The following is a 26,368-nucleotide window of genomic DNA, read 5'->3' on the forward strand; positions in this document are numbered from 1 at the left end:
TGTCAGTTTCAAAGGAATCAGCCTAAGAGCCACTGCAGCCTTACAAAACTTACTCCCATTGTGTAAGCTGCAAACACTCTCGTGGCACATTTACTTAATATACAGGCATGATGGAACTGATCCACTGTTCTGCTCTGAACCAATAGCTTTCAAGGCCTCCCCATCTCTCCAGAGAGGGGACAGATGCAAATTATTACAGAATAAAATGTTGTCACAGAATAATGCTGTCTGGTTGCTTTTGTCCAATAAGAGCCAAAGCAACCATAAAACTTTCACGGAAAAGGGTGATCATTGACTCTTATGAGGATAACACTTTATCACAGCACCTTGTTTCTACTATGACAAAATAAATTAAAATATCTTAGTCCTTCTTCATGTCCAGTTCAGCTTACACTTCTGATTTTGGTGTTTTTTAAAATTACCTTGAAAAGTCAGAAAGCTTACTATTTCTTTCTAGTGCTGAAACGGAAAATGAATGCTCAGTGTGAAACACAGATGTATTTTAAACACAAATACAATGATTTATGTATTAAGTTGTAAACTAGACAGTATAATGTTTCAAAACCAGTTCTTACTTCCTTCATTTCTCTCCTAATGTTTAGTAAGAAAATGCAGATTCTTTCCTAAACTAGAAAGGTACACGAACTCATAATTTCTATCTTTGTCCCATTCGTATGTATACCTGTGTATTGGTAGCTGAACCAGGCTAACTTAAAAAGTCTCACTTTTCCTCCAAGACAAAACAGATGTATTTTCTCAAAGACCTGAATTTTATATATCACATTTTGGACTATAGTTATTCATATTTCCTTTAAGGACATCAAGTGTACATTAAAAAAAAAAGAAAGTGAGAAATCAGAGAACATTTGAGTTTCTGATCACTCACTGAATAGTCTGAATCTTAAAGCTAGACAGATTTCTAAGAAAATTAATTACTCCTCCTAAGGACCATACAGTATGAAAAATAACAGTGAATATTAAATACTTATGCAGATACACATCATCTTTTTATAATTACAATTTATAGGTAACTTCCAGGATTCCATTTCTGTGCTCTCTCCAGTATATTCACTACAAAACATAATTCTAAAATATGACAAGTGTTGTTTGTAAGTTTTTGTTAATAACAGGTTTATTCTGTTTCAGAGCTGCAAATATGAAAATTACTAGGGTTTGGCAGTATATGTCTGCAGTTAGTTTCTTTTTAAAAAAGGTCATGCAATTTTGGAGCATTTGATATGATTCATATTTTAGCGTGCACTAATTTTATGGATGTTTAATTTTCCAACTCTAATCCATTTATATAAATGTGACTTCTGAGTCAAGTGAGAGGTAGTTGAAAAGCAGCCTTATTTTAAATTTTACCAAAATGTTACAGCTGTTGAACAAATGAATCATCAATTTTACTTAACATAATTTATCTTGAAACTTATATGTATGTATGCATTGTATCAATTATCGCCAAGACCACCAAGAATATGCAGTCAGTATAGCCGTTAATCATCCATGCAGACGCCTTGGAAAAGGGCAAAGTTTGAACTGTGTCTCAAATGATGTACATATTGCAAGAAGAAATTCTGTTTCAGAAATGAAATGGTATAAAATATCATCCCTGAACCAAAAATAATAGTAATAAAAAGCTGAAATTTAAAAATAAGTTTTTTAAAATATGAGTATTTAAAATAAACAAGAACAGAATTGCTGTATTTAATGCAAAAAAAAAAAAAGGCAGGTTACTTTTATGAATGCCATAAAAATTAAACCATTTTAATACATACATAAATAAAAGGTTTAAAGTAGAATTTCCCCCCAAACATGAAGATGACCTAGCTTCTGTACAGAAACTGAACAATATTCATGTGACTACTAAATTAAATAATCATTCTGTTACATTCAAAGTAATTGGAGGTTAATACATAATGAAATGATGCACCTGAATCATTCTCCTTTCTCTTCCTAGCAGTGTATACAGTATTTTCTTTTACAGTACTCTGAGGATATGGATTCGTTAAATAAAATCTCTGAATAATAGAGTGGAAATAAAATTAAAAATCAAAGGAAAAAAACCCAAACAACCCTAGCACCCAAAGGGGTACCTTGCGTCAGCCTGTAATTAAAGTTTTAATGGAGGAGAAGTAAGTACTGTGCTGTAAAATAAATTATGTCTTTTACATATTGCTGTATAGTTATCTTAAAGTGTTAAAATATTACATTCACTTTGGTGATATGTTTTTCTCTATGCCTATAATAAATTATATCTGGCATGTGCTAGCTCTTCATGTGTGTTGAATAACAACCTTCTTGTTCTATTACAAATGGGGGAGCTTAGCACATCTAGGACATTTAAAAAATATTTCTGATTTATGTAAGACAGACAAAGTCTAATTCACAGCAGCTTTCCTCCCACCATCATGGCCATGGCCCCCTGCCCAGCACCTCCAAGAGGTTACTCTGGTGGCTTCAGGTTTTTGCTGCTGCATCAAAGAAGGTCATGGCTTGGTGACTAACACTTTCTGACCCACAGAGTTTCTCAAGTTTTGTTTTCCCTTTCTCTCTATGAATCACTTTGTAAATTTGAGAACATCTGCCACTAACATCTCCATACTCTCCAAATATTCCAACTAAGTTAGGCAAGAAACCGCCATTTGTCCATCAAAAATTAGTTTACAGAAATGAGATATTACTGCCGTTGTTATCTAGAATTCAGCAGTGATGGGCAAGCACCATTCATCCTGTATAGGAGAAAGTTTGTCATGTAGATGCTTACGTACACTCAAGGCGAAGCTTTGACATATCCTGTGCTGGTGAAATCAGAGAACAAAATTAAAGATGACAACCTTCATCCACAGTCCAGAGCTAGCATTTCTAGTATATTCTGTATGAACCTCAAGAAGTTTGGCTAAGCTGACTTGGACTTGGCAAAAGAGCGTGCTTAGAGTTTATCCACCAGCAAGATGTGAATGGCAATGTAATGACTGTCCTTTTTTCTGATTTGTTTTTTTCTTGTTCTTCTTTTGCTTATTCACACCTTTATTTTTATCAGCTTTCTTCTTCTTCTCATCCTCTTTAAACCACGGACCCCAGACTCCTCCATTCAGCTTCGGGTTACTCCGAGGGTCCTTCGGTGGGTATCGAACGGGAACTGCCGTCTTATTGAACTGTGAAAGCCTCCGTAGCAGCTGCTTCACTACATCTGGATACCTTGTGGAGAGATCCACTCGTTCATAGGGATCAGCAGTGATGTTGAAGAGCCACACTGTTTTGCCAGCTGACCAAGAAACGCGTTCATTGTGCCAGCGGTTAGGGCCTGCATTACTGAAGGCCTGGGGGGGTACCCAGTCACTGTATCCTGGATTTCCTGTCAGTAGTTTCCAATGATTCACTCTGATGGCAGACTGAATTGCAGTGTTCCAGATCCCATAGCCAGCTGCCCAGGACCCATTTTTGGCTTTGGTGTAAATTGGGTCAATGTTGTGCAGGATGTCTACCCGTGGCGAACGTCTGCCTTCACTAATGGTTTCCCATATATCATAACCATCCAGCTGGATATCTTCATCGATCTGACCTTCTGCCAGGGTGATCAAAGTGGGGAACCAGTCTGTGATGTGCACAAGCTCCTTACACACAGACCCTTTGTTTTTCAGAAGGGGACTATGGACAAACCCAACAGCACGGATCCCTCCTTCCCAATAGGTCCCTTTGCTTCCTCGGAGAGGCCAGTTGCTTCCTCCAGCCATTGGCTGCCCACCATTATCTGAAGAATATATGATAATGCTATTCTTATAGTAGCCATACTGTTTTAACGCAAGGGTTACATTGTTTATGGCTTCATCCAAACAAGCCAGCATTGCAGCATATCTTCGCCTATTGATGTTATTTATCGATCGATAATGTTCAAAATACTTGCCTGGTGCCTGCAAAGGTGAATGAACAGCTTGGTAAGCAATATAGAGGAATATAGGTTTCCTGGGGTTATGAGAAGCCAAGATTTGTTGTACTTTCTGTGTGTACATCTGCGTGGAGTAGATGCCACTGTCGTGATCCCAAGCTGCATTGTCATTCTCGTACAGGTCATAGCCACATATTCCAGGGCTGTCACATTTGAAGTGGGTGTAATAGTCGCCGCTGCCTAACAGGGAGCCAAAGAAAGTGTCAAATCCTCTCTGCGTGGGCATGCATTCTCTGCGATAAAATCCCAAGTGCCATTTGCCAACCATGTGTGTTGAATAACCAACCTCCTTCAGCTTCTGAGGTAGTGTGATGTTATCCAAAGGTAAGCAGTTGGGCTGGCTTGGCCGTATAATGGAGTGCTGAAGGCCGGTGTGTATCTGGTACCTAGAGAAAGAGAGGAGAGAGGCATTAGGTTGTGGTGGGGAGAAATGTTCAGACCCTCCTTATGCATGGACACCCATGTGCATACCTAACAGAAAATATTCCTATGCATGCATCAGTTTTCTCTGGAAATATTTTGAAGTGCGTATGTCAAAAACTAACAAAGTCATACTATTAGACCTGCTGAAACAGGAGACTGGTAGCTATTGCTCTTCAGACATGTTTAAGAATGGCTCTCTCACCTCCTTTGGCCAGTGGGCAACAGTATTGAGCAGGAAACATGACAGAGCAGCATCACACACTTCTCTACCTCCTGGCCCCATTTTTAATGTTTTAATTTCCTTGTAACTGTGACCAGTATCAGAGGCAATATGCAGCCTGGGAACCATCATTTGGGCACTACTATTTTAAAGGCAGTGGTCAAACTCATAGACCGTGATGGTATCCCTTCTGTATAATAAAAACCCCAGAAAGCAGAATGATTGCATTGTGGATAAATACAATTTTTCTACTGCCTTATAATTTGGTAGTGGTAAACATATCTACAGCATATAGACATGCTGGATTTTGAGCATGTAACAGCAGTATATTTAAAGGATAGGATAATAAATTCTGCAGTGGAGTACAGTCTATGTGTAAAGAATATATATGGCCTCCATATGATTAGAAAATGAATTCAGCATGGGCAGTAGTATGTATAAAGAATCAAGGACAAATCCATTTAAATGAGTTTGACATTAAAAAATAAAATGTAACAGCACACTGTAAACCAAAGAAGATTTCTCCCTGAGAGTGAGAAGAGACACATTCTCAGTCATGAATAGAACAGCCAGGTCTACCAACACTGTGAAACTTCCCCTTCTTTTATTCATCTGTGGCAGTAGGAGTTGGGGCTTCCTAATGCATTCTGCTAGTATTGCCAATCTGACTGGCCTCCTGAGCTATCTAGAAAATTAAAAGCATTAGGCTCTGGCTGCCCATAAATAACTTGAAGTCTGCCATCCTGGCCAAGATGTTAGAAGGCACCAGAGATGTCTTTAATGCCTGCCTATCTGTAATAATTGTGTAACTCACATTTTATTCTTGAACTTATTTCCACAGAAACAGAAGCTCTAGTCCAATTAATTTAGTGCAGAAGCCTTGGGTGTCACACTCCTCTGCTTTAAGCTGGCCTGTACCAAATATACTGCAGCACTCCTGCTTTATATTGTCTCTCTGGCACTTTTTCAGAGCATTGTTTCTGTACCAGCTTGTGGATCTGGAGCCCTGCCATCCAATTGTCCCAAAAATCACACACTGTTGCTGACACAAGAGATACTGCAGTAGTTACAGCATACTCTCAAAATTCAGGGCTTCTGGATCTATGCTCGCCTTTTGAAAACAAAAACCAAACAACGCCATGCACACAGAAATACCAACATCTTTCCCATGATTCAAGTATAAGACTTGTTTTTTAGAACAGGTAAGCTCCAGTAAGGAAACTACACTGACTATCACAGTGACCCACACTTCGATTCACTCCATCTTGGAGAGTCCTCAGGGAACTATGTTCAAAAGACATTTTATTTCCTTCCCCTTCTCTTTCCTCTGCCTTGTTCAATTCCTTCAGTAAATTCTCCTTATTTGATTCAAGTGAAGAAGTCCTTGCCCCCCCCCCCCCCCTTGCTATTTTAGTAAACAGCTTCTGCTTTCCCAAATGTTGACAGACTCCTCTATCTTGAGACCAAATCCAATCCCAGATGGACAGTTTCTCCCCAGATAAGCCAATTTTGCAGGAAGTCAGCATTCTCTAAAGTGATGCTGTTGCAATAGAGATCCTTCCACCTCTCTCCTTGACAAAGAACCTAAGCCTGGGGGGAACAGGCAACAGAATTTGCAACACATTGAAAAACCAATCTGCCTCTTGAAAGTGCCTACACAAAGTATGATATTCATACAAAGTTAATTCTCATAAAGAGCTCATAAACAGACAGATTACCCACCTTGGACTTCTCAATTATTTAGCCAAGAATGGAATTCCTACACTGTTAATCTGACAAATACTGTACCAAAAAAATATCAAGAATTAGCCTCAGTTATAGATGATATTTTTAGGAAAATACCTGGCATATAGCAATGCATTTTATTTCAGCAGTGCCCTCAGTATGCTGGTTACAACACACACAGAGCAGTCCTGTGTCAGGTCCCTGCTGCTGTCCTTTTGCAGACGACTTTGGTGTGTTTCCCATATGTGTTAGTGTATGTTATTTATGGCATAGCTATGCTTCTTAATATACATCTATGTACAAAAATAGATTCTAGATAGATATTCAGATGTGTAAAAAGGGATCTGCAAAATAACCAATTTTAAGTAAAAATATTCCAGCTGGATAAATGTTTAAAAGAAATATCAACCTGTAATTATCAGAATGTTCTTCACTATTACAAAACGGTCAAGATCTGTTCACTCTGCTGTGCCACATGCCTTCCTAATTGATCCATTGTGTGCCAATATTGCTTTTTCAGTGAAAGTCTTTTGCTTTCAGAGAACTTGCAGACCATTCATGGGAAAACAAAGTAATGAGAGCGAAAGACAATGATTATGTGGAAGTAAATGGCATTAATAACAATAGGAAAAGTGTCTCAAGATTACTCTTTTGAAACTGTATTTAGACTGTGAAAGATAAAAAAAAAAACCCGAAAAAAAGCAAAACACGAAGGAAATAAGAGGCAGATGCTGATTTGGGGGCAGTTCTCTCAAAGATAAACTCATGAGCTCACTAACTGCCATGAAATGTCTGTGAAATACATTCTATAGATTTCATCGCTTTCCACCACAACATTCATTAGCTAATTCTTTAGAACGAATTGGTTGAATTTAATTCCAAATGCAGAAAGCAAGTTATGAGCATGAATAGTCTGGAATTCATTATAATTACAACACTAGTAACCAGTTAAATATAAGCAAATGCTGACAGTCCAGAGAGCCTAATGTAATATTTTGGACTTCGACCCTTATGAATGGTGTTTACAGAAAGGTAATAGACTGATGATATTCTGTGCAAAGTATAGGAGTTCAAGACCTCTGAATACTTTATACACATGTACTACCCTGTCTTACTCCTTACTTCTCCAAGTTTCTAGACTGTGGCTGTTTCTATTACAAATATCTACCAGAAATACAGGACTTACAGAACAAGGAACTAAGTAAAATTTATGTGAAAAGTTCAGCTAATCATTCGCATATTGAAAATTAATTTATGCTCACTACATGGGGATGGCTCTTCTTTGCACATTTCTTACTTTCTATTTAACTAGTGTGGATGCTGTTCAGATTTTATAGTAAAATCACTGATAACTGTTCCAGCTGTTCAATACTAGTTGACTGTTACATCACTTTGTTTACTTGTTTGTGGTGGAAACTTGAAAGCAACAGGCTCCCAGTGGGAGTATCTTGATGACTTTATAGGGCCTTTGCTTCTTGTGTGCTGAGAAAAAGATTTTAGAGAATCCTTAACATAAACAAGTCCTCTATCCTGAGTTTGAGTTCGCGATACTGCTTTCCAGTATGATGCCCTTCCTCTTTTGATCTAGAAAGATACAAAGCTAAGACAGAGGTTGTTACATTATTCCACTTTCAGTCTCAAGGTGCAGAGACCATGAAGTTGTTAAAAGTCAAATGCACATCCAAATGCCAGAATCTTTGTGGATGTAAATCACCATGGTTACACCAAAGTCAATTTGACCTGAGCTGAGGAATGCATTAACATTTGGATGCTTTATTACCCCCTTCTGATGTCCTTCCTAAAGCTAAAGAGTTTCCCAGTTCTTATCTGGAGAGAAAACCAAAGTCCAGAAGTGGATTGATGACAGTAATCTTTGCACATTTTCAATAGTATTCCCCTGAAGCAGAGAACAAGATTGAAGGTCTGTGTAGTAGAAGAGATTCTCCTGGCATTCCCCACATCGCTGTGGTGCTTATGCAGTCTTAAACATATGTAGGCCAAAACAGTTCTCCTTAAAAAAAAAATCCCCTAAGGAGTTTTCTGTTATTTTCCTCCTTAACTTCAGGGTGGATTCTGCGCTGAGCAAGAGGCTGGGATGTTTCTAATTTTGTAATGTGCCTGTACAAAACCACTGATTTTAAGTTTCCATATTTTAAAATACTGCATTAATTGTGTTCAAACTGAGATTCTTTCAAGGCCTACTGAAGATTAACAAAGACGCACAGTTTGAGGTTTCTGATTTCAGGAACTTTTACTAGCACAGTTCTAGTAGACCATGTGGAAAATGTATTTTTATTATGCTTACAAAGTTCAGGATATGTAAAAAAATAAATAATCAATTCTTAAAATACTAAACTCTAGCCTAGGATTTAGAAAACACTATTTTAAATTAAAAAAAATAATTTGCCAGAAGGAGTTGCAAACAGACCCAACAGCACTGAGGTTATGCATGTTACATGAATTAAAGGTATCATTACTGACGATTATGCATCTCCTTGTTAAAAATATTAAAATACAACAAGTAGATACCAGTTAATAAAGTAGGCTAAAGGGACTGCTAAAGAACAGTCTTTGATACCTTACCTGAAACTGTGTAAAACACAACAGCTTGAAATATAGCTATTTCAGTTGAGTAAAGAATATAGGAATCAGTGACACTTTTCAGTTGGAGGTTCGAGTCCTCAGAGGTCCCAGTTAGTGGGGTGAAAAATCCAACAACCCCAAACATCCCACTTGCCACCAGCAAATCATTAGAAGCTGCACTCAATGATCCACAAGAGAAAACAGAGATAATAAAGACTTCTTTATAGGGTACTGAGGCTTTAGCATGGTGCCCACAAACCCTCAACATTTGGAAAAGCTGTTACTCTGAAGAGTTATGTTTACTCTCATTTACATCAAAGTTGGTCTGGGCTCTGTAAGATGCTTGTCAGGCAAGCAGAAGCTGACTGGAGGCTCTTCTGCTTTTAGCCCTCCAAACAGGTTGGTAAAGCTCAAGGCAGAATGATGCAGAGTTCTTGATCAGACAGAGACCAACACTAACATGAAAGATTCACACAAAAATTATTTGGATCAGAAATACTGGCCATAAATCTAAATGTTTAATGTGGAATCTGCTAAGGTTTTAAAAACTAAAATGAAGGAGTCAAGCTGGAAAAGGGACAGGTTGATACAGGAGCCACTAGGGCATAAGAATAGCGCTAAGGCGATTTAAATGAGATGCAGATAAGCTTACCACAGCCCAACATGAAGTGCTACAAAGCAGTCATCGTCCCTTCAGACTGATGACGACAGCCACAGCCTGTAGCTACAGTGCTTCTCTCTCATTCTGAACTGAGTAAATTTACTGGTAAGCAAAATATTTTCTAAATTTTCATGTCTTTTTTATTTTCAATCTTTTCCTGACTTAGATTCAGATGACAAGTCTTGCCTTTGTTAATTTCCACTTACCATGATTCCATGAGAGCAAAAGCAGGCAGCAGGTATCTCAGTATTAGTTATGGTAGCAAATTTGATTCTGTCCTAAGCAAGACCAAGTTAGCTAAACTCTAAACACATTTCTTCAGTACTGATGGTCTATGGCCGTAGGAGGTGATCCTGCCCCTCTACTCTGCTCTTGTGAGACCTCACCTGGAGTACTGTGTACAGTTCTGGTGTCCTCAACCCAAAAAGGACATGGAACTGTTGGAACAAGTCCAGAGGAGGGCCATGAGAATGATCAGGGGGCTGGAGCACCTCCCATACAAAGATAAGCTGAGAAAGTTGGGGCTGTTCAGCCTGGAGAAGAGAAGGCTGCGTGGAGACCTCATAGCAGCCTTCCAGTATCTGAAGGGGGCATATAGGAATGCTGGGGAGGGACTCTTCATTAGAGACTGTAGTGACAGGACAAGGTGTAACAGGCTCAAACTTAAACAGGGGAAGTTTAGACTTAGGAAGAAGTTCTTCACTGTTCGGGTGGTGAGTTACTGGAATGGTTTGCCCTGGAAAGTTGTGAATGCTCCATCCCTGGCAGTGTTCAAGGCAAGGTTGGACAGAGCCTTAGGTGACATGGTTTAGTGTGTGATGTCCCTGCTCATGGTAGGGCATTGAACTTGATGATTTTAAGGTCCTTTCCAACCCTAACTATTCTATGATTCTATGATTCTATGGCAAGGGTGCAGTACTCCACATGATGTGTTTTCTAAATGTTAACATGAAAGTTTTGGGTTTCATGCAATATAGTCTTCTCAGAAAAAATCCTAAGGAGCCCTGAACCTATATTACAGAAGTTAAAGTTTGTCTTTCAAGAATAGCAGCTATGCAGCAGCATGGGAGGAAGCGTCTTTTTTCTGCCTTAAGTTCCAGACAGTTGATTCCAAAGTAAAGTTACAGCTAAGGCCTCAGTTTAACATTCAGTTTAAATAAGAACGTGATTTCAGCCAGGTAGTTGCCTGAAACGGGGCCAAAGTAAGCAATCGAAGTTTGTGCCATGAACATGAGTGATGCTGTAGGTATGGAGAGAACTCTCCACTCATATGTGCAGCATTTTGTCCTGGTATTTTAGCCATTTTTTATTCAGATCTTTATCCAAACAACACTAAAGAGGGAAGGAAACACCTTCTGCATTAGAACATGGTCTGTCACTAAGCATACCCTTTTCCAATATAATTTAAGGGTAGAAAGCGTGTATTGGCTTATGCTGCCTATTTTATTACCTGCTTAAGATTGTGGGTAAGATATTCTGCATATTGTCCCGGTAGTGTTTGAATTAGTTGTGAAATACTTTTACTGATACATTTATTTGCAAATGGTACTATAGGTAGGAAGTAACTTCTTTAAGATGGTGGGTGCATGACTTCCAGGAGAAAAACTCGCAGAAAAAAGAGGAGTAAAGATTTATTACCAGAGCATGCAGGCAGTTCTTCACAGGCTGGAGAGTTCAGACGAGCTCTGCTGAAGCAAATGGCTGTGCCACAGCCTGACCAACACTGCTTAATTTTGTTTAGATATTTGAGGGAGGCAAAGACTGTCCACTTTCAGGGACTAGCATGATCCCTCTGGTCCCCAGAGTCCTGGTTCCCAGCTATTCAATTGACTGAATGCTGAACACACACTGGGATGAGACCAGGGTGTGTGTCATTGCCTTAGGTTTACAGCTTCTCTTGAAAAAGAAATGGAGGTGTATGGGCAGGGAATCCCAAGTCAATCTGAACAGGCCCCTGAGAGCGTTTTCTCTGCTCAAGTCTTCTGAAAAACTTAAACATATAACAGAAAAGAAACCTTCTGTGAATCTATCATTTAACCATTTTTGTTTCCTAGCTTATAGATTTCATATTTGACAGAGAGAAAGGCAGGTTATGAATATAGGTGGATCAGAGAAGCAAGTGCAACATTAAAGACTAAATGTGAATTTCAAACCTTTGCAGACTTCACTGTGCTGGCTCAGATGAAAGAAAATTGAAGTTTTATCATGCAGACATACCCATTCATTTCATCTTCAGCCATATTCCTTGAATTTTTATGTGCTTATAAATCAGAGCAGAAAAATACCAATTTCTAAACCAAGTGTTTACAAAAAAAGTCTAACTGAAATTACTTTCTGAATTTACGTTCAAGGTTTTTTTGGGAGGATGGTAGTTTTTTGGTTTTGTGGGTTGTTTGTGTTTTTTTCTTTTTTCTTCTTTTTCTGTTTTTTTTTTTTGGGGGGGGTGTTTAAGTCAGCTAAGACTCTTCCATCAAATGCAGGAAAAGAAAAAAAACCTAAGTAGTGATTTATTGATGGATTATTAATGTTACGTTTTTTTGTTCCATTTACCTTTTCTGAGGACCTCCAAGGAGCTGAGATATCCTTGTTTAATTAAATGTTATTTGGATTTTGATGCATTAACTCAACCTCAAAATCATTTGGAATTCTGATATCATGCAAGGCCTGACATGTGTCCATTTAAATAATGCCCTTACAAATACATTTTTATCACCCAGCACTTAGCAATGACACTCAAGGTTACATTAACAAAATAAACATTTAACCATAACAAGAAGCATAGGAACTTTCAGGGAACTGCTTGATGGTTCAGAAGCTCTGATGGGCCCTGCTGCTCAAAAGCTGGAGAACCAAGGCGGAAAATGTTGTTTGTGGCTCTATGTTCTGATCAATTTTGCATCACAAGGACATCTCTTTTATCTCCCCAACTCCTGCTGATACACCGGGGAGCGAGGCAGAGCTTGGTGAACAGCAGGAAGGAAACTGTTGTCTCTAGATCTGCCAGTTTTAAAGGCAAAAAAAGGTTGTGTGGAACCAAGCTGGGAGAGAAAAGAAACAGAAAATCTTTATCTGCATTTCCTTGGGGTTAATATCCCTGGTTGCAAGGGGCGGTTAGTGCAGGGAAAAATAAAAATCATATAATGCAACTCAAGCAGAAGCTTAAACTTTAAATCACCCCACAAATTAAGCTGCAAATAATTTTTTCAAACCCTAATTCTGATTTTTTAAAAACATTATTAAACTGGCAGCATATCTGATTGTAACTTTTCCTGTCATTAAGATAATTTGTCTGCTCAAATGGGAAGGCAAAAAGGATAATGGAGTGGGAGTCAGCAGCAGCTGGAATGCACATGTGTATATGCAACTATTGTTTCCTTTGCTCCCTGTTTGCTGCAGCTGTGGAAACAGAGACCAATATTTCCAATTTTATCCCAGAATGTTACTCATTTAGAAAAATGGGGAAGTAAAATCTGTGATTGCATAATCAGCACTCTGGGTTTCATGTTTACATGTAAGTGACATGAGAAGAAAACGATTTGACTAAGTACTTTGCATGCCAACCACGAATCCAGATGACGCCACCAAATTCTGGGCTATCAGCAAAAATAAGTCCCATCTGATATTAGACCCAATCAACATGTTACAAGGAAAAGAAATGCAGTGCTGTGAGTTCTTGAGTATACTGGAGCTATACTCCAAGAAGAGAAGCTCCCATAAACAGAATGGCACTGCATATGTCTCTGAAATTAAGGCAAGCAAACGGCAAAGAAACACCAAGTTTTAAAAGAGGTTATTTTTTTAGTCCTGCTGCAGCCAATTTCATAGAAAGAAAAACAGCAGAAAATGAGATAAATGGAGCGGAAAAGCCAAAAATTGGCATGCAGAAGAACTTCCCCCTCAGGTACTTCAAAAAGTGGTCTGCAGCCCCTACTGCAGCACTGCAAGAGGCTGGAGTGAGATCAGCACGTCACAAAAGGGACACGGCACTTATCAGTTTGTGAAGGCTGTTCTCTGTGCTACAGCACGTAACTCCTGAGCACTGACAGTGTGTAAAACTGGCCTTCTTTTTAATCTGTGTGCTCACTGCTGTGCTGAAGAGAATAGCATCTCAGATACTAGTAACATCCTGAACTAGTCATTCTGACAGACAGGGTTCCATTGTGTATTGTTGAAGCATTCTGCTAAAAATCTCCAGGCTGAAATCATAATTCTGTGACAGTTTGGGAAAATTAGTTAATCTTCATATGAGAAGAATTTATTTAGTGAATGGACCTAAGAGATGTGAAATATATTCATTATATGGTTACCTTTCATAAGAAGACATATTTCCTAAAAAAGATAAACTTGATAGCAGTCCTTAAGGTAGCAGCCAAACAGTTATTTTGTTATCTTATGCTTTAATTAAAGTACCCATTTTGACCACTTATTACTATTTTTGAATTATTCATCTGTCCAGTACTTAGAGCCTTTATCAACCAAATGCTGTGTAGTGACCCTGAATTGTCAGCAAGGATGACTGAGGACAAAATGATAAGGTGTAAAATCCATGTTAACAACAACCATATAATGGTTTTATATGATACCATTTGAGACAGAGAAGTGATTTATAATTAAAGAACATTATGACACTGATGAAAATTCAGTATTATTTGGTGCTTCAGAGACGTCTCAAGTGCTTTAGATACTTTCATGCAAACTCCAAATCCAAACATTCAATTTCTGAGCATGACATTGAGGAATGTCAGTTTCATCACTTTATTGCACTGAAGTGTATCATAAGCCATTTTCTTTTGAAGCCTTAGATTAGTCTTTAAGACTGTAACTTAAAATTAAATTACTGAGAGTATGCTAAACAAGTGGTATTGACCTCAGTTTCCCTTTAGTATTTTTTAATATTCCTATTATCCTGCTCTATGATATGTCTCAAGCTCAGCTGTCTCAAAGCACCTATTACAGCAAAGACAGAAGAGATTCTAGCCCCCTTAATCAGTATGTAGCTACTTAATTAGAAGGATCAATTCCATCAGTTTCAACTGAATACTCTTAGATAAATTTTTGCTCTGTGTTATAAAAATATCAAAACAAGTCCCTGGATTAGTGCAGGAAACCCCTTTTCCAGTATAGAGATTCATTGTGAATGACAATTAAGAAATATTCTTGTATAATCATTTCTGCTTCATCTCAGCTTTGCTATTCTATTTGTTCTACTTAATGCAACCTATCACATAATGTTATTGCAAAACTTGTACATTTACATTAAAAGGGAATTATTATCTCTTCCTTCATCTCCCATTAATAACACATCAACATATCGGGATATCCACCTACAGCAATATGATATAGCTGAGCACTCATGTTTAAAGCTTAATTACACATTTCTAGACACTTGTAACTGGTACTGCTTGACACATCAGCTGCATAGTAAATGACGAACTGTGATTCAAAACTGAAACTGAGAGGCACATAATCCACTTCCTCCACTTCAGCAACGTATCTTCAAGCTTTACACAGACTGCAATGCCCACCCAGACACCTCCTGTTCAAGATTTTCAACACTACCATATTTTTTTTTCCTGTCAGTGAGATAACCATGGCCTCCACTGTTAGCTCTACAGGTATCCTGGTACAGACACAAGTCAGAACCTGTTTTGTGCCACTCCAGAGATTCTGCTAGACCTGAAGTAATTTTCCCAGGAAAGATCTGATGATACCAAGAACAGCTTTATCCAGATTGAAGAATAAAATACATTTTGACATTTCAACACCACAGATAGTTTTCTGGGTTGACATTTACTGGCAATAGCAGTGGCACTGGATCATTAGCAAAAGGAATAACCTTGACTTGAAAGAGAGGGCTGGGAGCCAAGAGACACACTTTCTTCTGGGTTCTGCATAGTTTTTAGCCTGAGCACTTCAGCTGACCTCTAATTCTTTTGTCCTGACACTTTCATATTAGTTTCTTAGCCTTTTGTGGTTCTCTCTCCTTTAAGCAGGGGTGGTACTATGTCCGTTGTACAACACAACTAATGCTCAAAATGGGCTTTTTAAGTCTGCAGATAAAAAACATTGGCATGATGCAAAGGAGCCTCACCATAATGCTAAAACCACTTTGTAACTGGCCTTATTAAAATACAGCACATAGAGGCATCTACTTATTTGAAATTATCTGCTGATTTACAATGATTACCAGCAGTTATGTATGAATTTTGTCACGTATTGCTGGCTACTGAACTAGGTCCTCTTTCCTCACTAAATTCTGACTGTTGATAGCACTACTGAATTTTCTTTTCTACTTTCCAATTCACTTGAAATATACCGTATTAAAGTTCATTTTTCAGAACTGACCACAACATGCAAATCCATTTTTAATTGAGACAATGGCTGGTGTTCAAGGCATGGTATGCAGTTCCCAAAGAAGTTATGGATTAAGATAATGAAGTATTTTATCAACCTGTGTCCCAGATAAAAGGTTGCTGATTGACAACATGGGGAAATGAAACATCTCTGTTTAGTCATAGGGGAGATTCAACATGGAAATGAGATGCTTTCGCTGCTGTGGACGTAGATGTAGGTGTGCTTTTGTAGCAAAGGAAGGGGTGGGGAGCAGTGTTTCAGGGCTGTCAGTCATTTATGACAATTTTTAACTAACACATCAGAGGTATTACATACTGTATAATATGGCATAAAAAAGAAAGTAAAACATCTGTAGTCAGAGCATGATGCTTTTCTTACTTTAGGGATTTTCAAATTTCTGTGAAGCCATAAAAGTATGAAGACAATTTGAACTCCTTTTCCACATATCCTTAAACGTAGTGGCCATCAGTTTCTTTCTCCCTTAAAAGCTCCATATGTTGGAACTCAAAAGTAACAACAGTTCAGCAGGTACTGTGCCCAGGGCACTGCAACCTGTCCCTTTTAAGAGCAGCAAATAGCAAAACCCCCCACAGCTGCCTCCGATCGCAGTGAGCCAGGAGCTTGGTACTCATTGGTCTCTTTTCTCCTTCTGGAGAACTCAGTGGATTCTCTGCACCCAGTTCAAATTAGGCAAAGGCTAGGAAAAGTGTAAGGCTGCCATGTGGAGCAGGAGTGCAGTGAATCAGAAAGCTCTCTTTTTTGGTGACTAAAAGCAGCCCACACATTTGATAGTTGCAAGATACCAGGGTAGGAAGCACTATGAAGCCCCCTCCCACCATTTTGCCACACTTTCCGCTTTCCTTCAGTCCCTTATGTGATGGAAAAGAACAAACTAGAGTTAATAAGGGATGAAGGTTATTAGCATGTCTGTTTCCAGGCCTTCATGTGACTGAATAATGATTTGGATAAATGCTTCTTTATTTCCCTCCTAAATCTGGCTTAGCCAAACAAGTAATGCTATCTTCGATGTCACTGCTGCACCCTCTAATCCTCAAGGTGATTTGTCATTTATATTGCTCCTCGGTCACATCTTCCTGTGCCATTTGCATTGCGGAAGTGTTCAAAACAGAAACTAGGGCCACAGTATAATAGCCCTGGAAATAAAACAGAGTATGAGATAGGGGGATGGAATGGAAACAGCTGCCTAATCATTGTTAGTCCAACTAAAATCTAGAAATGATCTCTCTTACATATATAGCAATTATGTCTAAAACCAGACAAAGAATATAGAAAATACTAGCTATAAAATGTTAATATATTAATGAAACCTGCCTTATTTAAGATGCTAGTAGATGATTCTGATCCCAGACAAAATACCACAAAAATGACTCATGTAACAGAGTGACCTGCATAAGCATAAGGGAGGTGTAAATTCGACACACACAAAGTTTTGGCATTCAGTATTTTAAACAATTAAATCCTAAGTACATCCATGTAACCTATGTAGTGATGCCATCAGCGCTGTACACCTGCCTTCTGTGGAGCTTCCCCCCCTCCCCTTACCTGAAAGGGTGTTTAACATAGTGTTGCTAGCATCATATACCCTGTAGTAAGTGATTTAAAGGCAGATGCCCTCTTGAAAATGTAGGTCATGCACACTGAGGCAGGAGGTATACTATTCTATATGTATTATAACCTCTAATACGCTATGAAAGAACTTCAAGGCAAAAAGTGACTTGGAAGAGGTTGATGGGGTTATCAGCTCATCAAGAGTTCACAGGGCCCTTGTTCAGACCTCTTACTTTGGTACTTTGGACCTATCTGCCCTTTCCAGTCACTACCAGACTGACACTTTATAGTAACCCATTCTGATCTACAGTCAATCCAAGAGCTGCTCATATATTCATATTTCTCTTCTTCAGCTGTATGCTGTTCTTTTTCTATAGTTCACTACATCCCATCCCTGCACATGATACAGAAAGAATAAGCATAAATTATGGTGTTGTGTTACTAATCGGTTGCATATATTGTCATAGCCCATGAATTACCACAACTAAAAGCTGAAAGACAAAATCAACATAACACCGGAAATTAAAAACAATTAAGAAAACCTGAAATAATTTAAATTGTGATCTTCTATATTGTGAGGCATTTACTTTTTCAAAGGTTTATTTTGGAGCCATGAGAAATAAACATTAGTTGCTAAGGAAAAAGGGAAACACATTTAGTGTTTCTCAAAGTGGTTTTGTTTGATTAAATAGCTATAGAGCTCTGACTCAGGAAGATCCCTTTGTAACAAAAGACCTTCCACTCCTGCTTCAACCCCTTGGAGGTAAAAGAGCTTTCATGAATGAGGTAGATTTAAACAATGGTCTGTTCTTGAATTGATGGTTCAGTGTATTTCCAGTCTTTGCAGCATCACAAGAATTTTACAAACTGGTCTATAAATGTTTTTATAGCTAAAGACACAAATAGGTGCCTAATGGGATTCTTAAAGACCTCCCTAGATCTCCATGAAATCAATACAAGTTACAGCAATTAAAAAAAAACCAAAACCCAAAACACTGATTACAAATCTGCATTATTAAGCTTCTTTTAGAAACATCTGGTCCTTCAAGACCTTTCTGTAACCCTTTCACTCCAGCCAAGGCAACTAAAGTTGTTAAGGTGGGTGGAAACTTCTGAACACTGGTATATTCATGGAGACATCTAAAATGACATCTAGGACTCTTAAAGTAGCATAGCAGCTTTTTTATTAGAAGAAAATATGTTCGCTGTCTAAAATGCTTATTTTGATAAAGGAGATCAGTAAATTGTTCTCCATTTTGACTTGTAATCCTGTTACCCCAGCAGAAATGTATCTCGTGTAATTAAAAGTGCATATTATGTTTTCTCAGAGGTTGCAAATCAAAATTACCATCTCCACAGCAAAGCAACTACTACATGTTTCTCTTTGACCTTTGTGGAGCTAAGCACTTGGTGAAAAAGTTGACAGGAAGACAGTAAGCCATCACTCCTTTTCAAGTGCTATTAACTACGTGAAACAGTACTCAATCCATGGCAAATGACGTGTGGCTCCCAAATCATTTGTGTTCTTTCACGGTTGTGAAATTATGGATTTCAGTGGTTAATAATCCTGTCAATAATGTCAAAATTAACAAAAATTCATTAATGCCAAACAAGCGAAGTATCATCACTGAGAGTCTGTTATTGTTATTTTGAACATTCATCTCTATGTGGGGAGAGGAATATGGGAATTGTGGGGACTGTAAAGGGAAAAGAGGGGAGGAGAAAAAAGAAGAATCAGGCACGCTTCATATGTGTCATGAACGAGAAGACAAAGTATTTCTTTCCTCCTCAGGAGCCAAAAGAGTTACAGGAGGAGAAGATCAGCACAACTGAAGGCACACACAGTAATTTGCTGACATTGTATAGTATTGCCTGTATTACAACTGTATAACACCACACAGAGCTGATGAATTGTGACAATACCACAGAGCTATCTTCAGCTGGAAGAACATGAAGATGTTAATAAAACTGCTAAATATCAGAACATCACATCTGTTCAGTTTTGTTTGTAGAGGCTTTCCCATTGACTAAGCAGATCTGTCTTCCCTGTGTAGCTCTAATGGGTCACATAGGAGGGAAACAGCCTGAAAGAAGCTATAAACCCTTCAGGGAGACTGTCAGCTAACTCAGTAGAAAAATTCTTATCTGCTTTTTCCTATTAGTTCTAACAATACATAATGTACACAGCTTTGCAGTCTCAAAGCATCCCACAAAACAGATAAATCAACATCCCTATTTGAAATACAGGCAGTCCAAGATAGGGAAAAACAGAAATGTCTCACAGAAATAACCCAGCACTAAAGACATAACTGTAGAAAAAGCCCTGGTCATCCAAGGCCAGCGTGAGGCTCCACAATGGCATAAGAAAAGTCCACAATTAGGTTCAGTGCCCCAGAAATGGAAAACAAGAGAGCTCCTAAACAGGCAGCCTCACTCAAGGGAAGGTTAGAAAAGCAGGAACATAGTTGGATACATGACGCTAACTGATTTTCAGTTACAAACTAGATCAAGTTTGTGTCTTGACCGTTTTCATTTCATGTAGAGAATTCATCTACATTTATCGAACCCGAAACTCCCTGTAGTGCATTTCCTTATGTACAACTGGAGCTTAGTAAGTCATTGCCAACTGCAAATACTGTCTGAGAGCAATGGGCTTATCAAGGATCTATTAACCAGGTTTCTCACAAGAGTGGATGCACACTATAAAACACATTTTCAACTTGTTCTGCAAATCTGCCCCTGCAAATTAACCATGCTGCCTAAATGCACCAGTTCTTCACCAACCGACTCAGTTGACTTGTTCAATATTCAGCACATCATGTATTTTGAATTCTGGTAATCTGGCTCCATGATTGTAAAATTCCTCAGCAGTTCATCTGATGCCAAGCTTTTCACAAGCAATGCTCTATAAATTGCAGGACCAACTTCTTTGCTTTTACTTGTTTTAAAATCAAGCATCTGCTTTTCAAAACCAGGCTTACACATGTGTGTTCAAAATCAAAATGCAGGAGCGGTGGCCAGGAAATGCAAGCTAAAAACCCGAGTTAAACATGCATTTTGGCTTGATTTGGGAAAACGAAGCTTCTTCTATCTTTCTGATATAATTTGTTTAACCAAGAGGTGAGCTGTAGTGATGGTCATTTGGGGAAATTGCAGCAATCTCTCCTGATAAGAATGGTCAATGGCTGCTCCAAATTAGGAAGAAAGGAGATAGAGAGATAAAGAGATACGGAAGGGGAAGGGAAAGGGAAGATCAATCCACAGAAACCACATTAGAATTAAAGTAGAAAATAGTTGTTTCATTAGGGCTTGATCCAGATATTAACATTACCCAAAACTTTAAATGAAGCCTTACATTAGTTTTTGTGCACTTTCTTTCACTACTTTAAGTGCAGTATTTTAGAAACAGATAGCTACTTATCTAAAATCCAAAGAAATTTGAAACACATTTAATCTAGACATGACAGTATGTAATAAAAGTGTAAAGGACACTATGAGATAGCTAACAGAAAATGAAATTACTTCTCAGGCTTTCACTGCCTGAAAATTAAGATTTTTGTTTTCTTCTTTGTGGGGCTGGGGGAGGTTTTGGCTTTTTTTTTTTTTTTTAATGTCAGTTAAGTTTAAACCATCCAATAAATTTTGTCATGTTACTTCCCTCCTGCCTCTTTTCCATTTGAAGTCTGAATTAAGAAGGAAAAAAAAACTTGTGGCAAACTAGTTTTGTGCATTTGGTCACAAGGAGCATAGCTTTGAAATGATGCGTCAGTCTGGGAACAGCAGAATTGCAGAGAAGAGAATTATTATACTTGGAAATGGCATAAACACCAGAACAGCTGCAGAGAAGCCATGGCTGGACACAGTTTCCCTTGAAATACATAAGTTAGGTTCAGTTGTGGGATATGAAAGCAAGTTTTCTTCTGGTTCTTCAGTTCTCTGGTATGTTACACAAGCTCCCTTTCCCCTTTATTTTCATAACTATACATAAATATTTTATCAACTGGGCTTCTCTGACCCACTGACTATTTGTCTCTTTGAAATTGTATCTCATATGCTATCACCATTGTCTGTCAAAAAAAAAACCCCAACACAACCTCATCCCGCCCACAACAGTAATCCTGTTTGTTGCCTATGCTACAAGTCAATTCAAAGCACAATAATTTTCCACTTAATATCAAGGTTGCATGGAGAAAATTGTATTCTCATATTAGAAGCAGGAAAGTTCAAACAGCTTTTAATTAATTCTTTAATACCCTAAGTTAGCCACTCCCAAAGATACAAACAAAAGAGTAATGAGGGAAGAATATATTCTCTTTCAGTGTGGATTAATGTAAATCCTCATTTCTACCAGAAAACTAAAACCAGAAAAATGAAAATATGTGTCTACATATCATATTGCATATCTGGTATTACAGGTGACAGTGAAACACAGGATATTCTAATGATATTCTAGCCTAACATTCAGGGCTTCGTACAGTGCACAAGGTTTTGCAGTATTATGGAAAAATGAGTATCTAATGCAACGCATTTTATACAGCACATCAGAGTATCCCAGTTCAACACAGCTAAATAGGTCTGCATTAATGAAACTTTCTAGATTCTTCCAAATTTTTCCAGTTTACAAAAAGTGGGTTTATTTCCAAACCCCTCCACTTTTTCCCATCTGCCTTCGTTCTCATTCCTGTGGAACAGAGGGAAAACCTCATGCTTGAAATTACACTCAATTGCAATTCTGGAATCTAAGCTAGTATGATTGGTTTGACAAGAAATAACTGATTTTCTTCTGAGGTTACCTGCATTCCCTGTACAAGATCTGAAATTGCTGTTCCAACTGTTTCTCAGTCTAACTCAAAATTAAGCATGATTTAAAGCATTTGCTTATGAACTAACCTTTTTATTTTATTTGTACCAGAAAAATCTCTCATCACTATTTCTTCTGAGCCTACAAATATCCTTTGCATCAGCTACATTTAAGGAATTTATGTGCTAGAATAAAAGCCTTACTGTGTCACCAGGATGAAACTAAGACTCACTTTCAGGAAGTTCTGATTTTGCCTTCTGCCCTGGTGTACAGGGTTTTCCACTGCACGAATGTCACTGCTTTGCCCAAGTCCACCTACTTAGCTCTCTGCAAGGTTTCAGGAATTCAGTGCATCCTCTACAGGTTTCCCATATCTCAGTGTATCAGTACACAGTCAGGCTGGATAGTCGCTAGCATTTTTCCACTGTATTAGACTTGTCCAGCACACTAAAATCACTTTTGGAAAGTCAGGAGTAATTAAATCTGGCCATCTTTCTGGTGAAATAGTATTTCCATTAAAAAAAAAAAGGCATTAGAAAAGTCCAGTCAAAGCCCAACTTCCTCCAAGTGAAAACCATACTACCAAAAGTTTAAACTCAAAATGTCTCAGAAGTGACAGACATGTAAGCCTTTATCATTAGCACTGTGTCTTGAGATCTGAAGAAGCTCACACTTCTATCAGTTGCTCTTTTTACTATGTTCCCTGAATAGAGTCTCAAGCTACATGGCAGGTGAGAACACTGACTACTGCCCTACAGAAACAGCCTTTGAGACCAAGAACAGTCCAGCAGTTTTAATGGCGCAATGGACTGATTTTTCTGACAGCAACAGCCCTGACAGACAGGGCTGCGGCAGACAGACAGAACCTGAATGCTGTTCCTGCATTCAGGTTCCTGATTCTGATCACAGTCTCAAAACCAGCTTTTTTAGTGTTAGAAGTTAAGAGTTCATTATGTCTTCTGAAAAAAAAACTAAACAAACCAAAAAAGCCCACCACCACCTGAAACTCTTGTTTTTCTCTTTGTCTTGTGCATCACTACAAGGTAGAACACTTTCCAAATCGCACGAGTTTCTCAAAAATGATAAAAATTCCTCTAGCTCTGCTATGATAGAGACAGAAATTGCAAAACAGTAGCTTGACTGAGGAAGGCACAACTCAGACATTTACACATCCTCTAGTATAGCTGCAGATATTCTGGTGGTAAGAAACAAAATCCTGCAGCTAACCAAGTAAGAAGCACTGTATTTTGCTCATTTACCTGGTTTTCTTCTACTTTTCTAGCTGAAAAAAAAACCCACCAATTTTTCTTTTTTGCTATCTCCTCTTGGGATGGGAAAAATTTCAAAGAAAATTCTTTCCTCAAATCTGCAGTTTCCAAGGTACGTTACTGAAACAGAAAACATGAAACAAACAATCTCACTGTTACAAATTTCAAGTATATGACTATTATGGAGCTCTGAATTAGACTATAAATAGAAAAGATAGATTTACAGTGGCTTGCTGAACAAGTGGAATCATGCAGAGCATACTATGCCTTTTAATAAAACCCTAAAGTGCACATACATTACTTCATGCTTTTACCAGACAGAATGGTTTCTCCCACTTGCTCCTCCAGGAATGTGCTTACAAAATTCCACTTCTCCTCAACTCCTGCTTCAAAATTCCTCCCAATTATGGCCATGTTTTCAGCTCTTGCTTAAAAAACATTTAATGGCCTTTTATTACCTGCAGATCATTTATTTTCTAGAAAAGAATCCTACACATTGCTGTTTCCATGCTAAAGTAAACTGTCATCTAAAGAAGCAAAGTATGGTGGCAAGAAAGGTGGAATCTTCCTAGTGATCTGTCTGAAACTTCCCTTGAGATGTAGGACAAAGTACATAGGACTCTTGACTCTTTACTAAACAGTGGCATACTCTTGAGATCTCATTCTGCCTACCCTCCCTCAGAAGTTGCCTACCCCATAGAAAATTTGCCCTGGTCCTAGTAGAAACCTAGTTTCTGTGATAGTTTAAGACCCCATGCTGTGGTCCAAGTTGGCAAAGCCAAAATTACATTCCCTTTTTCTCCCCCCCCAGCACCTGGGCAGTAACCTGACTTAGGAAAGGGGACATGTCTGAGCAAGGCAAAAGTATGTCATACCACATCGCTAAGCTGAAATGAATTTGCCCATCACAGCTCTTCATTTTAGCAAACCAGAATAATAATCCGGTTCTCCTCCTCTGCCAGCGTTGTGAAGCCCGCCTTGTTAATGTCTCTAAAGCTGTCTGAAATCCTTTGAGAGGAGCAGCTACGGAGGTACAAAGCTGTAAGACTGAAATAGCTGTGGTTTCCATGGTTCAGTGACTTTCTCAGACTTCAGTGATGACAATTACAGAGGCTGGATTTCTCATCCTTTGTTCCTCTGAAAACAGCTTTCAAAAATTGTCGTATAAATCCAAGGTGGGAGGGTAGGTTACAACAAGGAAAGATACAAAGAGGGGGAAGTCACGCTCATCTATCTTATTTCTTTACTTGCATTACCATGCACCTATACAAATTAAGACGTGGTTTCTTTTCTTCCTTACCTCCTTAAAGAATGAATTTATGAGGTGCAAATTTAGAAGCAAGTGGCATCAGCAAACACACACGACACGTGAACATTTCTTTCTTAAAGACTGACTGTGCTGTAAATAGGTTAAATCATCTGTTCCGGGGAAGAGAAGCAACCTGTTCTCTCCCTATCATGTTTCCTTCATGCTGAGTTCCAGTTGTACCACACAACCTCAGAACATTAAGTTTTACCACCCCCCAGTGAGAGGAGAGAGAAAACAGGAGGGGACATACAGTTATGCTGCATTCAGGTGTTTGTGTCTTTTGTGCATTCAGGTTTGTGTGTGTGCTTTTCTCTGGGTTTTGTGTATTACCTGTCTTCAAGTGCATACCACTTACTTAAATGGGCTGTGTTTAGTTAAACTAATTTAAGAAAATCCATATTGCTATTTCTAAACAGTATATCAAATTATAGCTTTACGGGAATAACATTTTATGATTAACAAAATAATTATATTTTAATAAGTTTTATCTTTTTCATTAACCATGGCAAACTTCTGTGTGTACATTAAGTAAAATCTTGTGAATAGCTGCTGGCTCTTAAATTCAGGTTCATCTAGCTAACAAAACAAAGACATATTAATGTAAAAATATACTAAAGGAAAAATGATGCTTCTGAAATGCACAGCAAGAACACGGTCATGAACAATTCAGAAAATTAGTAAATCATCTACCTGGGACTTTATCTCTGGAGACAGATGAACTTGTATCTCTTGCTAAGGTCATTTGCCTTCTTTGTTTTCTGCACATACCAGACAAGAGATGGACTTGACATTATCAGCAGAGCACACTGCATCTCTGTCTCCTGAGCAGCTCTCAGGCTGTCCTGAACACCTGAAGAGTCACGGTGAGCCTAGAAAATGCAAATGTAAACAACCCATATGGCTGTGTATCCCCTTTTTTTCTCCTTCCTTCTGCAGGCATAGAGAAGACACTGCCATGACAGGAGGCAGCTGAGCACATTGTGTTCAGAGTCGCTGTCTGAGTATCACTTGCTCAACAAAATGGCAATGCAGAGGAAAAGAAGCACACTTTCCCACACGTTACATACACTGACTCAGTGTGACCCATATACCTAGCACAGGGGTGGAGATGACACATTGTCACTGCTTGTCTTTGCCAGAAAGAATAAAATGAAAAGCACAGAATAAATTTACAATTACATTTTTGAACCACAAGAACCACTACAGGGAGCCTTTGTAGATACTGATTTATATTCACAGTAAACTTTTCTACAGTTCATTTCCAAGTAATCTCTTTCCTTTTCTAAGGTTTCCTAGAGTAAATGACTGAAATTTATGATATGAAGACTGCGGTGCTTGGGCCATTTGCATAAAGTACCTTAGTATGCATTTAAAGGATGTCAAGTTAAATTTATGCTCCGTGCCTAGTTCCTTTAGAACCAGGACTTGAGTGTTTTCCAATATGAAGTCCCTAAATAGTCAGCGCTGGACCTCTGCAAACCTGGAGTATTTCCATTCATGTTGATG

The 26,368-nt window shown here is 38.4% G+C and overlaps 1 protein-coding gene across 1 annotated transcript in view; it reads right to left on the reverse strand.

Moving 5' to 3' along the window:
- Positions 1 to 657: 657 nt before the first annotated feature.
- ARSJ (arylsulfatase family member J) overlaps positions 658 to 26,368 on the reverse strand; it is a 45,382-nt gene continuing 19,671 nt past the window's right edge. The window contains exon 2 of the mRNA XM_061343863.1: positions 658 to 4,335. Within this exon, the coding sequence (XP_061199847.1) occupies positions 2,940 to 4,335 (1,396 nt within the window). The 3' untranslated portion in view covers positions 658 to 2,939. The remainder of the gene's footprint in view (positions 4,336 to 26,368) is intronic.

The sequence above is a fragment of the Neopsephotus bourkii genome, unplaced genomic scaffold (assembly GCF_033783945.1).
Source record: "Neopsephotus bourkii isolate Nb327-2 ecotype Australia unplaced genomic scaffold, CSIRO-AGI_Nbou_v1 NB_1827, whole genome shotgun sequence".
Classification (NCBI taxonomy): Eukaryota; Metazoa; Chordata; class Aves; order Psittaciformes; family Psittacidae; genus Neopsephotus; species Neopsephotus bourkii.